This window comes from Cnephaeus nilssonii (genome assembly GCF_951640355.1).
Source record: "Cnephaeus nilssonii genome assembly, chromosome: 11".
Classification (NCBI taxonomy): Eukaryota; Metazoa; Chordata; class Mammalia; order Chiroptera; family Vespertilionidae; genus Cnephaeus; species Cnephaeus nilssonii.
Window position 1 is genome coordinate 73701757 of NC_137082.1, and position 16346 is coordinate 73718102.

At 41.1% G+C, this 16346-nt stretch overlaps 1 protein-coding gene across 2 annotated transcripts in view; it reads right to left on the reverse strand.

The window, feature by feature from the left end:
• The window catches only part of DHX35 (DEAH-box helicase 35), a 66173-nt gene that overhangs the window by 13060 nt on the left and 36767 nt on the right, over positions 1–16346 (reverse strand). For both annotated transcript variants that reach the window (XM_079785079.1, XM_079785078.1), the window contains exons 13-17: positions 12319–12443; positions 8494–8548; positions 5049–5144; positions 3129–3223; positions 1362–1439 (exon numbers count right to left, since the gene is read on the reverse strand). In XM_079785079.1, the coding sequence (XP_079641205.1) occupies positions 1362–1439; positions 3129–3223; positions 5049–5144; positions 8494–8548; positions 12319–12443 (449 nt within the window). The remainder of the gene's footprint in view (positions 1–1361; positions 1440–3128; positions 3224–5048; positions 5145–8493; positions 8549–12318; positions 12444–16346) is intronic.

A 16346-nucleotide genomic window follows, 5' to 3' on the forward strand; every position in this document is an offset into this window, starting at 1 on the left:
GATCTCACTCTCTGCTTAAAGGGCAAATAAGAACTTAATGACAAGCAGAGTTGTCAATCTTAATGACAATCTTAAATACCTTCCTACGTGAGTGGCAAACTACCAAACAGAATCACTTCCCTGTGGTTCTTTGTAAATCAACGTTCCTTCCTCTGTTGGCACTGCTTGAAGTTATCACTTTATTGGACTGCAGGCAAGCAATATGACACTTGCCAATTCAGAAATAATTTCCAAATTACTACTATTTATCCTGAAAGTACAATTTTTCTATCAACAGAACTTAATTCTGTTCTACATTCTAAAGAATGATCATTATGTCTTAGATCAATTATTGCTGTGGGAATGTACCTCAGAAATTATAGTATAAGCCAGGGAGGAAAGCATTTTAAATAAGAAAATGAAAACACAGATGATTTCCCAGAAAGCAACCACAGAATAACACAATGAAGACCTGTACCTGCATTCCACTGGCAGGGGGAGCTTTAGGTTGGGGATGATATACTGTGCATATACAAACAAATCTGAACTGATTTAATCCATGATTAATAATCTCAGTAAGAGACCAGGTTTTTTCTGAATAATCTCCCTTCAGATATCTCTGATAACACAAAAAGTTAGTGTTTCTCCTCTGCTAAAAAAAGTATTTAAAAAATGAATGCAAGATACTGAAAATCTGAAATATCTTATCCCCCCCTTACATCCATCCTTTCCTTTATATGAGAGGTTTCTATTTTCATTGCCTTCATCATCTTGAGATCTCCCTTTTTAGTAATTTTTGGTGATAACTTTAAGCTATATTATTTGCTCTTACTTCTACAGAATATTAAGCACAATAAAAATGAACATCACCTAAGGCTAAATACAGGTAGGGTACGTGAATATACATGGATCCTCACATAAATGTCTTCTCACAGCTTGTCTACTGCTGAGGAGAGGTGGCTGTGTGCAGTCTCAAACTCACATAAACAGCTCTGAAGAGTCAACTAAACTACAAGTACACCTAGCCTCGCTTATTTACAGGAAATGTCACGAAGTTCCTATTCAAATGCCAGCCGTGTTGTGCAGCAACACTGGGTGGTGAGAGGCAGAGTGAGGGGAGAGGAGTGAGGAGGGCCGAGCCGGCAGCCTGCTGCTATAGGCTTCGCCTCTAGGCAGAAAGGAGCGAGATTCCTGTGTTCTTTCAGCAAAACTGCATCACAATCTCAGGCAGGGGCCAACCCACAGATTAGAAGTACTGGCCATATCTAACAGGAAAGCGAAGAGGCCTCTTGGCCATTCCTTTATGAACCGAACTTCTGGACTCCTGGCTCCAGAGTGAACAGGTGTGTGGAGGGGGCCTTTCAAGCAGTAGCGGTGCTTACTTTGATAAATGCCTCGTACACGTTGAGCATAGTGAGATGATCACCTTCCTCCACAGCAAATTTTCGGTGCACTCGAATCTGGAAAGAAAAAAACATTTAGAAGTTGACTCCTGTGAGCCTCTCATACTGGGAGGTAACATACAATGAATGGCTCATGACTTGTAGAGCCAGAAAGACCTGGTTTGCACCATTCTAGCCCCGCCATTTCCTGAAAGACCTCAGATTGGTTACTTAACCTTTCTGGGCCTTAATTTCCTTATCTATAAAATCAGGATATGAAGCCTATCTACCAAGCTTGCTGTGGAATTGAGATAATTTACTATGAAGTACCTAGTACGGTTATTAGATAAATGCTAGTGCTCTTGTCTCTCTCCTCCTCTATGCAGGCAATATCATCTCTTTAAGAACTCCTCCCAGCCCCTAATGGAATGTAAGCTCCGGGAGGGCAGGGGCCAACTGTCTGGCACACAGTAGACACTCATGTTTCTAGGCTACCGCTCAGAACCCATCCCTAAATTTTTCCTTCTGTAACATCCTGGGCAATGCCATCTGCTCCCATGGATTCAAGGAGCAGCATATACAATATAAATACAAGTACACTCATACTGATTCACTTCAGAATTTTCTCCTTGCATCAAACACCACATAATTAATCTTCCTCCTTCCTTCCATTCATTCAATAACAGATATTTACTGAGCACTTACTATAGGCTAGGCACCGTTCTATGAATTTGGGCTATAACAGCGAATAATATGGTGGTGAGAAAAATATAATAAACAAGATAAATAAGCAAAATATTTTGTATACGAGGGGGTAAGAAGTATTAGAGGGGAAAAAATAAAGCAGGGGATGGGATATAAAGGGGAGGGGAAATATGCTGTAATTTTAGACAGATTGATCAGAACTTCTGTTTCCTCATCTTGAAAATGAGTTTGCCTATCCTGAGGTAGGATTGTTAAAAAAGCTAATAAAGAAGCAAATAAACAGAAAATGGAGAAAACAGACAAAACCACCTGGGCATGGAGGCAGGAAAACTTTGTAGTCTCTGGTTATATGACTGTCAGGGAAGAAGACAAGAATCCATAAGAAAGGTCTCTCCTCCCAACTACACATCCAAGGCAGCCTCTCCATGCAGAAGGCTGCCGCTTCTCTGACTCTTCCAACAGCAGCCAACTTTGAACTCATCACTGAACTGCCTCCATCATATGCCTCACCTGCATGGCGCTCTTCAGTATCACAACTTTCCTTCATAGTCTGTCCAACATTCATGCTTTCAGTCAATGGCGCCTGGGCCTCAGGCAGGGCCTTGTCATTTCTGTGGCTGGTTTCCAACATGACCAGAATCATTCTGCTGGGCCTGGGCACTGACTCCTTACATCACTAATGTGCCCACTCATTTGCTCCCAGAACAGCCTAAAGGACAAGTTTCCTTACGGGAAAGTCAGTAGGACAATGGTTAAGACTTGCGGCTCTGTACTGTGAAAGGCAACTCCACCCTGGCTGTGCAACCATGAGTGAGTCACCTAACCTTCCTGTAGCTCCATCTCTAAAAATGATTATAACAGCATCTACCTCGTGGTTTACGGTGAAGATAAAATGAAAGGATGCACAGAAAATGTCTGGCTCGTGTCAGGCACACAGCAAACACTCAAATGCAAGCTGGGATTTGCACAGCTCGGCTGTCAGCAGTTCCTAGTCGTTTTAATAAGGAAAGCCCAAAGTCAAAGACACTGGTATGAACAGCTTAGAAAGAACACTGGACTTACTGCCTGAGACTTCTGGTTGGAGGGGACCACAAAGATATTCTGGATCTGCATCATGGCTGCAATGCTGAGAATTTCCTGAGAACAGCCAAAATTTCCTATAAAACACAAAGCACCTTTGATTTCAAACATGCAATGTGTCAACAAGAAATAAAAGACATTTTCCTTATACAATACTGAAAACTAAGATGATATATCCATATATAGCTTGATTTTTAAAGTTTATAATTCATAAACGCTTCACTCTGCCAAATGGAATGTCCTACACCTGGCCTGATGCCTGGAGGCCTGGAAGGACTCAAAAAGGAGCTGCTCATTAACTCTGCAGCTGCAACACGGAGAGGGTTATACTCCTGTGAGCCATGGGGAGTGGGACTGGCCCCACCACTGAGGGCAGGTCAGCTCTACACCTGCTCCCAACTCTCTTACGTGGACACCTAGAATTCTGGCAGAAAGCCTGAGAGAGGAAGGGTGTAGGGAATACGTGGTTGTGTCCCTTCTGCTGTTTCTCTGCTCCTGGACCCTTCTCTGAGGTGGCCTGTCTGTCAGTAAGGCTCTAGCACCTGGAAAACTGGACCAGGGAAGCACTCTGTGGGCTGCAGCTACTGCTGCTGCTGCTGCTGGCACCTGGGACCAGAGGCTGCAGCAATCAGCCATCCAGGACATAGACAGCGAGAACAAACTGCACTGCCTGTCCCACTGCCCCCCAGCTTCCTGCCTCATGAGTGGCCCACTCCCAACTCCAAACTTAGAATCCTGCTGCTAAATGTAAGTCTAAGGTCATGTGTTTTCCAAAACACAATTATAGTTAACTTTCACCATGCTTAGTTTGACATACAACTTTGTAGATTGCCAACTAATGTAAAAGTTAGATAAAATTAAGAAAACATTTATTTACTTTCCCAGGCCGAGAAAACTATGCTCTCTAGATGATTGTGGTTTCTAAGTATAAGAAGATCTTTAGATCATACACTTTTATCCCTTAATTTATATCCTCAGAGAAGTCTAAAGATGTCAGAGAAGTTGGAACCCTGGTGCATTAGTGGGGGGGAAATGAAATGGTGCAGCCGCTGTGGAAAATGGTATGGTAATTCCTCAAAAACTTAAACATAGAATTATTACATAATCCAGCAATTCCACTCTAAATATATACCCAAAATAAGTGAAAGCAGGGACTTGAGCAGACATCTGTACACCCATGTTCCCAGCATTCTTCACAATAGCAAAGGTGGAAGCTCCCTAAGTGTCCATCAACAGATGAATGGGCAAACGAAATGTGATCTATACATACAATGGAATATTATTCAGCCTTAAAAAGGAGGGACATTCTGACATGTGCTACAATATGGATGAACCTTGAAGACATACCAAGTGAAAAAGGTCAGCCACCAAAGAACAAACATTGTATGATTCTACTTATCTGAGGTTTCTAAATTCAGAGACAAGAAGTAGAATGGTGATTGCAAGGTCTGGGGAGGAGGAGAGAATGGGGAGTTAGTGTCTAGTAGGTACAGGGTTTCATTTTGGAAAGATTAAAAAGTTCTGGAAATTAATAGTGGTGATGGTTCAATCACAATGTGAATGTACTTAATGCCCCACAGAACTATACACTTAAAAAATGGCTGAAATTGTAAATTTTGTTATGTATTTTTTACCACAATAACGTCCCTGTTTAAAAAAAAATAAAATCTAAAGCTGTCCGTGCTAGGCTCATGAGAAACAAACAGAAGTGCTTACCGAATTAATAAAGACTGACACTGAATCACAAGTTAGCAACATGCCCCACACCCAACAGCGTTAATCAATAGCTCCCTCACTCCCCTAAGTATATTGAACCCTCTTCCCCAGGGTGCATAGAATTCAGGGAAATAACTCCTCTGACAGACAAAATAAAATCAATGAGAACTGTTGGTCTCCACCCACCTGATTCAAGCAGCATTTTTGCAAACATGGGATTCAAAGGAAACTCTGCTATTCTCATGCCAAGTGGTTCAGTTAGTCGACAGTCTTTGTCCAGACCTGCCATGAGAACAACCATCAGAAGGCATGTACCGTTGTGTTGAAAGACATACAGTTGTTGAAGAATAAAAGATGATGATGTATGCTGAAAAAAGGTATCCAAAGGATGAATCATACACTACCACACTCAATCTGGCACCTGAGCACCGTTACATTATAAGAAGAAAAAGATCTGCTTTGAGCTCTTGAATATTTAATTTAAAAAACTGATACTTCTCATGACTTCTATTCAAGGACTTCATTATAAGAAAATGGCCCTGCAGCCTCCTCTTGCTCCCACTTTCTCCTTGCCCACAGCAGCCTCATTCTGGTCCCATATTCTCCACAGACTGCTCTTTCCAAGGGCCCAACCACACACAGTGCGAAATACAAAGAGCGCTTCCGGAGGGTCTGCAGCAGCCTTTGACCCTGTACACCACAGCTCCTTGGAAACACTCTTCCCCGGTTCCCACTACCCCCGCCCCCCTTTCTTCTCTGTCACCTCTCCTGCTGCTCCCTGTCACCTCTGGATCTTTCATGTCCCATGGTAGATGTCCCAGGATGACATTCAATGCCCTCCGTTCTTCCCTTACTATGCGAGCAATTACAGGCTGTGATTATGAATCTAAACACCTGCCCAGGTCTCTCTTTGGTGCCAACACCAGAGCTGTTTATCCAGCTGCTTCCTGGGCAGTCTACTGAACCGGCAGGCAGACTCCTTCAATTCTCTACATCCCTCCTTGCCTCTTTACCACTGGCCAATATCCAGAAACTGAATGCCCACAACGTAGACTATTGTTTTACTATTGTTTAGACTATTCCCAAGATGTAGCATTAAAACAAATGCTTCTTTAAAGGTGATAATTCAGCTTGAAACTAAATTAAATTGGGTGTTTCCCTCTATCTTTTCCAGTTAATTTAGGCCAGTGAAGAAATAGAAAATATTTTAAATGTCATGCTGATTGAAGGACAATTAGTCTAAATGAAAAGCTTCTATGCATTCAATGTTCTCCCATCCCCATTACAGATAATCCAGGAAAACTTGCTTTCAAGTTCCTATTACAAGTTTGAGAACAAGAGATGGAAACCTATCCCGGCACACATTCACTCTGGGCTGCCTTGATGTAGACCCACCTAAAGGCCCTTTAAATCACTGAAGATCTTTAAATCAGTAACTGGTTATTCCTTCACAGGAAAGTATCATAAATATAATGAATGAAGATGGACTCCTACCTCCCCCCTACAAATAATTAACTCAAAATGGATCATAAGCCCACTAAATGTCAGAACTAAAATTATGTTTAAAACTCTTCAAAAAAAGACCTAGGAAAAAAATTTTCATGCCAGTGGGTTAGGCAATGGTTTCTTAGCTATGACACCACAAGTGACAATTGAATTACTTAAAACTTTTGCCCTGGCCGGTGTGGCTAAGTGGTTACAGCCTCAGCCTGTGAACCAAGGGGTCACGGGTTTGATTCCCGGTCAAGGGCACATGCCTGGGTTGCAGTTGGGGCGTGTGCAGGAGGCAACCAACCGATATATCTCTCTATCCCTCTCATATCACTATTTCTCTCTCTCTCTCTCTTCCCCCACCCCTCCTTCCCTCCATGCCATGCTCTCTAAAAATCAATGGAAAAAAATATCCTCCAGTGAGGATTAACAAACAAACAAAAAAACTTAAAACTTTTGTACTGCAAAAAAGTGAAAAGCCAGCCCTGGCTGGTTTGGCTCAGTGGATGGAGCATCGACCTTTGGACTGAAGGGTCCCAGGTTCGATTCCGGTCAGGAACACATGCCCAGGTTGTGGGCTCAATCCCCAGTGGGGGGTGTGAAGGAGGCAGCCAATCAATGATTCTCTCTCATCATTGATGTTTCTATCTCTCTCTCCCTCTCCCTTCCTCTCTGAAATCAATGGAAATATATTTAAGAAGTAAGGGGGGGGAAAAGTGAAAAGCCAACCCACAGAATGGGAGAAATATTTACAAATCACAGACAAGAGAAGAAACGTATACCCACACTATATAAAGAACTCCTTTAACTCAATAATAAAACGACAATACCCCAAAATTAAACATGGGCAAAAAATTTATCCAAAGAAGATATACAAGTAGCCAACAAAGGTGCTCAACACCATTAGTCATTAGGGAAATGCAAATCAAACCCAATATACCACTTCCTATCCACTAGGATGGCTATAATACAAAAGACAGATAATAACAAGTATTAGCAACTTTTTATTATGTGGAGAAACTGGAAACTACCATACATTGCTGGTGGGATGTCCAAAACTTGTATACGAATGTTTATAGCATTTTGTATATTAGCCAAAATGAGGAAACCAACCCAAATATCCATCAACTGAAGAGTAGGTAAGAATAATGTGTGGTATATCCATACAATGGAATAGTATTCAGCAATAAAAAGAAATGAAGTATTAATATGTGCTCCAACATAGATGAATCCTGAAAACATGCTGAATGAAAGAAGCCAAACACAAAAGACCACATATTATATGATTCCATTTATATGAAATGTCCAGAATAGGCAAATCTATAGACATAGAAAGTAGATTAGCGGAACCCAGGCTGGGAAGAGAAGGGGAAAGGGAATGAGGAGTGAGTGCTGATGGGTACAGATTTCTTTCTGGAGCAATAAAAATGTTCTAAATATTCTAAACCTGTGGCAAGGTTGCACAACATTGTGAATATACTAAAAACCACTGAATTGTACATTTTAAATGGGTAACTTACACCTCAATAAAGATGTTAAAAGCAAAAAAATAATCTAAAACCTCCACTGAAACATATTACCAAAATGGATATTATATTCACTTGGGGCAACATTCACAGAAAAAAATACGTATTTCCTGAGGGGGTGAATTTAGGTGACAATTTTCTCTCTCTTAAGGGAAATACTACATTTTCAAACAACAAGAGAATACAGATTCCCCCATAACATGGTGTTTCCTTACCCGGGCTGGATGCCACCCAAATCTCCACAGGGAACGCTGAGCCACAGACTTCAGGATTGGGGGAGGGACAGAGAAAAAGGTCTGGAGAGGTGACACCTGAAATACTGGTATAAAATCTTCTGGATGTCGTTAGGAGGGGGCTTGGCTCTGCTGATGGTTATGAATAGCTTTTGATGTACTGATATGCTTTATTAATTCATTGTCAGGAGTATACGTCATGTACCATTAATCACACCTTCCTATTTCTATAAAGCTTAAGAATCCTTAAGAGGATTATTTATGTGGGGAGAACCAATGCCATTCCTGAAGATACTAAGAACCCTAAAGTGAAAACAACCTAACATCACATATTAGTGAACAGATCAGAGAACATATACTAGCAATAATAGATAGGCATACCTCCCAAGGCATAAAGTAACTCCAATGCTTGAACCATTGACTGTGCTGGAGGAGGCTGTAAAAAATATTAAAAAATTAATTAATTTCTTCAGGTGACAGACATAAAAGTGTGACTATTTCCAGATCAAATCCACTCTCCCTTCCATGTGGCCCATATTTCACCTCCATGCTCCTATACATAATGCTGGCGCCCCTTAACATGTCCTTCCTATACATCTCAGCATCCTTAATACTGCTTAGTCTTTAATCTCAGCTAGATTAAACATTTCCCATGGAGGCCAGGCCCTTCCTCATGCTTCCCTCTATCAGAAGTGGACTGCCTTGAACTACTTCCTTGTTTTTCCTAAACTCACATCAGACCGTTCTAATTTTCACTGCCTAGTCTCAATCTTCTACTACACATGATACTGCAATACTGGTTGGCAACTGATCTTTGCATCACCCAGAGCCCGCTCCAATCCTTGCCTATAAGTGGTAACTGACATGCGGTTGAATTTGAAGTCCTGAAAATAATACAGAATGCCAGATAACCTAAAGTTAAGCAAAGCTACTAGTAATATTGTGACCTTCAGTCTGATTCTCTAGATCCTCACCTCCTTCTTTCCTTCCACAAATCTTTACTGAGCATCTACTAACTGCCAAGCACCATTACTATTTACTGCTAAATGACTTCATTTATAATAAGCCAAGTAATAAAATTATAATAGTTTTCAAACTGTGTGGCTTCTTCTTTTTTTTTTAATGTTTTTATTTATTTCAGAGAGATGAAGGGAAAGGGAGAGAGATAGAAACATTAATGAATCATCGATTGGATGCCTTCTGCATACCCCCTGGGATCGAGCCCTCACTGGAATGGAACCATGACCTCCTGATTCATAGATTGACATTCAACCGCTGAGCAACACTGGCCAGCTGGTCTAAATGCATTCACATAACAAACATATTTTAAGTATCACACTGTTTTAGATCAATTTACAGATGAAGAAAGTAAAATAAGTAAAAGACATTTGAACAGGGTCAAGTAGGCAGCTGATGGATGGCAAAGCCAGAAACTGAACCCAGGTCTCATTTTTTTCACTCTACCCCACCCACTGACAGCCAAGGAACAAAGTTGTACTTTTAAAAGTTGTGATGACTGTACACACACACTTATGAGGGTAAGAACTAGACCTAATTCACTGCACAGAGGGCATTCCACAAATCATGGTTGACTCAATCATGGAATTGACTCACTAGCCTTTCCTCAGTGCCTCTGACATCTGACTTGACAACAGAGGCAAATACACAGCATCTGAGTGGAAGAGCCTAACCTCTCTGGGATCTTTACCCTGAGATTACTGAGAGCTGACAACAGGAGCAGCAAAGCACTGAACTAGGTTTTGAATACTTGCAGAACAAAACTAACGAGGTCCTCTATGAGTCCTTCCAATCCTTGACCCTATTTCTAGTCATTCACCAAGTCACCTTTTAATTCTGCTCTTTGAATTTATCATCTATCAACAAAAAAAGAACAAAACCTCTCCCCTCACCCCCCAAAGCACAGCCATAGTATTTTCACCTAAATACACATCTACTACATTTACCAGCATTTCTCTATGGCCTCATCTGATTTGGGATCATATGCAAACAGTTTTAACATAGTTGGAAGGACTGGGTATGTATAATTTTAGCTGTTTTTCCTCACTGTTTGGTTTTCTGTTTTCATTGTTTCTTGTACCCATAGGAACTTCAGTGATTACTTGGGAGAGCTGAGTAACATTCCAACAAGGTCATACACACTCTGTAAAATATGCAATTTTCTTATTACTGGGCAACTAAGTTGTTTTCAGTTCTTTGCTACTGTAATTAGCACTGCAAAATATACAAAATTATATGAACCCTATGATTTCAATAATGAAATCCAATGGTGAAAAACACCATTTCAGGGGGAAATAATGGGAAGGGACTACATGAAAATGAATTTGTATGTATTTTCCTCATTTCTCAGTTGTCTAAAGTTTATGGTTTTCATCACTTATATTTTTTAATCTAATACAAAGTGATGCTGTAAATATTATAATACATGGACTTTTTTGTCTTTCTTTCAGGAAAAATTTCCCTGAGAAAATATCAGGCCTTGCTCTGGCTCATAAAATAATGTCAGGAAGGCCTCCGTGAGGACTGAAACACGGGATGGAACCACTTTCCCAAACTGGGTCAGCTCTGGCTCTTACCATCTCTCCTTGTGTTTGATCATTTAATTAACTCAAAGTGGACTTTACAATTATTTCCATTTGCACTTCTCTCTCTTCTAGAAAAGCCGAGCATGTTCTGACATTAGTTTACTGTTTGTGCTGTTTCCTTTCCTTTAGCTTTTTTCTTCAGTGGACATTAGATTTATCCTAAATGATGTAGTTACTGAGATGTTGATCTATCACTGTTGCCATGTTGTTTTCCTTTAATCTTAGATGTGGGTTTTTAATAGCTTTTAATTTGCATTTACTTTTCATCTTTTCTTTATAATTTCTTGTAGTATACACCAATAAACAAAGGGTTCATTTTCGCCACAATTATTTCCTTTGGGAGGAAAAGTACTATTTTTCTATTCCTTCATTTGCCTAGTTTATGTGACATTAGGGATTTTATTATCCAAGAATCCAGACCTGCTATACCTCTTAACAATACAGCTGGGACAGAACAAAGAGTTAAAATGCAAGTCTTCAAATCATAAAAATTTAAGAAGAAAATATGAGTGAATATTTATTAACTAACTGACCTAGATATGAGGAAGAGTCTCATAAGCGCAATAACAGAAGCCATAGAGGCAAAGACAGAAAGACTTTACTGTGGAAATGTTTAGAATGTTTGCACATTAAAAAATAATAATAAACTTAAAAACATAAAATACAAGTAACTAGAAAAACTGTTTGCAAGAAATACTGTGGACAAAGATTAATTTTTTTATTAGTTAAAGGACTCCTGAAAAACACTAATAAACACTAATTCTAAGAGATAAATGGCTTAACAACATAAAAGTATAAAGTGTACAGTAAACATTTTTTAAAAACTATCTTATGAAAATCAAAATAATAAGGTACAGATGGTATTTTTCCTACCTTCTTTCTCCTTCCCCACCATCAATCAAATTAGCAAAACTCTAAAAGAAAGTAATATAGTATGGTAGGAGCACAATGAGTAGGGCATTCCTGTGCTGCTGGAGTTTATACCTGTAAAGCAACTTGGCCACATGTCAAGGACCTACAAAAGGACTATGGCTCTCTGACCCAATAATTTCACACCTGGAAACCTGCCTTGGGGAATAAGCAGAGACGCAATCAGCCACAAGACCCTTCCCTGCAGCTCTACCAAAGCCCTCTTGGCTCCCCCAATCGTGATACTCTCACATGCAAGCCTAAAACATGCTCACTGTCCTACATCTCGCTGCCCCTCCCGAGCTGGTGAAATCCCATGAGTTTCACATCTCACCACAGGCATGACTAACTGGGCTGGGGGGCCTGCCTTTGTCTCTCCCAGCACTGGCCACACGCACTGTAATAACTCATTACTTGTCTCTGTTCCCCCAGTGGACAAGGACAGGAACTGATCTGGCTGTATTCTCCTGTAGCCTGCACAAGGCCTGGTATAAAGCAAGCACACAACATAGGAGCTAAATAGAAAGGAAATGAAAATGGAGAAGGAAAGGAAAGGAGAAAGAAAGATGAGAGAGAGAGAGAGAGAGAGAGAGAGAGAGAGAGAGAGAGAGAGCGCGCGTGTGTGCGCTGACATGACCTATAACAATGTCCTGACATTCCCCTTCTATGGCTGCAGACAGAAGGCAGGACTCACCGACATGAAGTGGAACCTGAGGACGTTGTCAATTCCCAGTGCTTTCAGCTGCAGGATGACAGGTGCCAAGTTGCTCCGCTGCATCTCAGGAATGGTGGACTGAGGCAACTTGTCAAAGGCTTCCTCTGAGGATAGGAAATCAGAACTGTTTGGGATCAAATGGCACACTCAAATGCAATCATTATGACAAAGGAACAGTTTTCCTTCTCTAACAAGAGGCTCTAGGATTCCCGATTAGATGCATATATTATGATATAAAGTTATTTCATGTTTAAGAAAGACCATCCTACTTAAATACTTGAGCAATTTATATCTTTATAAACAATATATCATTATGGAAGTTTATCCTCTTATTTTTAGGATACGTTTTTTAAAATGTGTTGTCAGCAAAATATTAAATCAAAGCAACAAGTATTTGCTGAATCACTATTGGTGTCCAGTTACCATTACCTCTGCTTGGGATAGAGTAAGTCGAAAGGCAAGAACAGTACATATAAACACTAAAGAATAATTTCAAAATACATTACCAAAACAGTAACCAGAATATAATAAATGACCAAATCTTATGAAGAGCAAAAACTGTCCAATTGTAACTCTTCGAATCAATGAGCCAAGCACATACGTCACACTCATATCCCAATGGCTGTCCCAAATAGGTTAATGAATGCTTACATGCCTGCCCACCAGGAACAAAAGGTGACTTCTCACAGGAAAAAGCACAAGGCACAGAGGTGCCAAGATGGGAGGGGCAGGAGAACAGGGCGGGAGGGAAAGAGGCTTTGGGAGGCCTTCTTATAAAAGCTAGACAAAAAGATGGGGGGAAAGAGGGAGGAAGAGATTAAATCCATTTTGTTCATATTCAGAAAGTTTATGGGTTATATAGAGAATGCTCCACCCTCAAAACCCTCCCACATCAGTCAACATTTTAACGGTGCACACCCTCCTTCACACAGGATGGCCCAATTTCCACTGAGACCATTAAGGTGCAGTTAACTAGAGAAAAAGCAAACCAAAACAACCCTATCACTGAAGAACTTCATAAAGGTCATCTCTGAGAAAACAACCAATATTCTCTGGAGTGACTGATACAAACTGTCAAATGCCTGGGTCTAACTGGAAGGTTCTGGATTACAGGCAACAGCAGGAAGTTCCAAGTGGGATACCGCCTTTGTGTTTCAACAGCATTTTGGGAATAGCTTTTTGGTAGGATAGCCACATTTCCAAATACAGAGCTGACCAAGGGAGAAGCAACGCTATCAGATAAGAGGACAGCCCCCCTGAGAAGACACTCACAGGAAGTAAGTGCTTCCTAAGAGTTGAGTGCCACTCAATTAAACACCACTGAGGACTTGAGTGTGACACATTGGGTCAGAAGCTGTAGGAGCCATAGGTCAATGGTTTTGAGAAGCTTCAGTGATATGAAAAGGCCTGGGACAAGACCAGAAACAGTGACTTCTGAGACGAGGTCCCAATGAGAGGACCTCCCAAAGGAAAAGGGAGATTCAGGGAAGGAAGAAGCATAGCCATTGAAAGAAAACTAAGGCTGCTTTATGAGGGAGGTGCCATTTGAGAGAGGATGTGGAGGATACGGAAAATATGTGTGTTGGGCAAAGGAAACAGCTCAAGGAAAGGCATCACAGGAATGAGAGGTGGGTGTGGGAAAGCAGAAGGTATGTTCAGGAAGAGTGTAGTGCAGCTGTGATGCAGCTTAGGGGAAGTGTAGGTGGATTACAGGAGAAGATAAGCTGAGAAAAAGTTGTGGAAGGTTCTGAGAAACTCTTAAGGGTTTGAGCAGGAAGCAAGCTCAGAGCTGTGCTTTCTGAAAGTTCATCTAGTAATGTTAGCCAAGAACGCCTAGAGGCTGGATACAATGCACCCCATTACTGTCAACGGGCCCTCCCTAACCCCACCTCTACTAAAACTGCATGCTAAGGAAGACAAATATACCTGCCTGTCTTTAGTCTGTACTCTACTATTAGATTTCTTTGAAGCATGACATTATGTTAACCATTTCCTCAATGGGGGGTAGAGGGGAAGAACATTTGCAATATTTTCAAAGTAAAGGTAAATTTTTAAAAAACTTAAGTTCTTCAAAGTTAAGACACAGAATTATTAAATGACCCCACAATTCTACTCCTAGGTATATACCCAAAAGAACTAAAAACAGGTACTCAAACAAGTACATGCACACACGTTCATAAGAGCAATTATTCACAATAGCCAAAAGGTGGAAACAATCATCAACTAATGAATGTATAAGTAAAATGTGTTGTATCCACACAGTGGAATATTTTATATATATATATATATATATATATATATATATATATATATATATATATATATATATATTATTGATTTCAGAGAGGAAGGGAGAGGAAAAGAGAGAAATATCAATGATGAGAGAGAATCATTGATTGGCTGCCTTCTGCACGCCCCCTACTGGGGATCGAACCTGCAACCTGGACATGTGCCCTTGACCAGAATCGAACCCAGGACCCTTCAGTCTGCAGGCTGAAGCTCTATTCACTGAGCCAAACCAGTTAGGTCTTATCTATATATATATAAAAGCCCAAGTGACCTGCTGACCATTAGCTATGACGAGCATTGACTACCAGGGGGCAGACGCTCAATGCACAGGCATGGAAACATGGAACAGACTGATGAATCTCAGAGGGAAGAGGGGAGGGGAGAGGGCAGGAAGAGATTAACCAAAGATCTTATATGCATACTAGAGGCCCGGTGCATGGATTTGTGCACCAGAGGGGTCCTTCAGCCTGGCCTGCAGGGATCAAGGCAAAACTGGCAGTCCAACATCCCCCGAGGGGTCCCAGATTGCAAGAGGGTGCAGGCCAGGCCGAGGGATCCCACCAGTGCACAAATTCGTGCACTGGGCCTCTAGTTCAGCTATAAAAAAGAATGAAGTACTGATACAACATAGATGAACCTGGAAAACATTATGCTACATGAAAAAAGCCAGACACAAAAAGTCACATATTGTATGATCTCTTTTATTTGAAATATCCAACAGATATATCTATAGCGACAAAACAAAGATTGGTGGTTGCCAGAGGCTAGGGGGAGGGAGGAATGGAGGGAAACTACTTAATGAATAAGGGTTTTACTTTAAAGAGATGGAAATGTTTTGAAACTAGATAGAGGTGGTGGTTACACATTGTAAATGCCACTGAATTGTTCAGTTTAAAATAGTTAATTTTATAATATGTAAATTTCCCCTCAAAAACCATTTTTTTAAGTAGCTTGAAACTTTCTCCTCCCCTAAATTTCAGGATGCCTTTTACTGCCTTGGTTTCCCTCTTCCCACTCTAACCATTCCTTCTTAGTGCCTTCAGGGGTGGAAGACCCTACATCTCTGGCCTCAGATTCTGCGTTTCCCTCCCTCCCGACTACTCTTTTCCCCCCTTCTTCCCCGCCCACGTACTTGTGCATTCCACTCCCTCTGCTGGGTAAGCTGAAATCTAATCTCCACTGCTAGCCCTTCAGTGGATAACTACTGGGCTGTCAATAAAATCAGGCCCAAATACTCAATTTTGAAGTCCTCCCCAACAGGATAACTCTCTGCTCTCTGCTTCCAAGGCTCATTCCTTTATGGCAACCCTCTCACACAACATGTCAATCTGTTTGTGTGTCTGCCTCCATCACCAGGCTGTCAATGACCACACGTGGCCAAAACCATGTCTCACCTAGCCCTAGATCTCCAAACCCTGGCACCGCACCTGGCTCTGTAAACATTTGCTAAAAGAAAGAATGGTGTCAAGGACTGAACAAGGGCAACAGTAACCAAAAAGGAAAGAAGATATCTGGTAAGTGACTGCAAGTGGATATTGGACAGAGAAGGGAATTGAAAATGATGTGAAAATCAAGTCTGGACAATTGAGAGAAATCTTAGCACCATCCCTCACACAAGAGAAGTGCAGAGAGAGAAAGAGCAGCTCTGGGCCATCACTGTCTGTAGGGAAGGCTGTCTTCAAGCTGGAGAGAAGGCTCCTTAAGGCCAGAACAGTCTT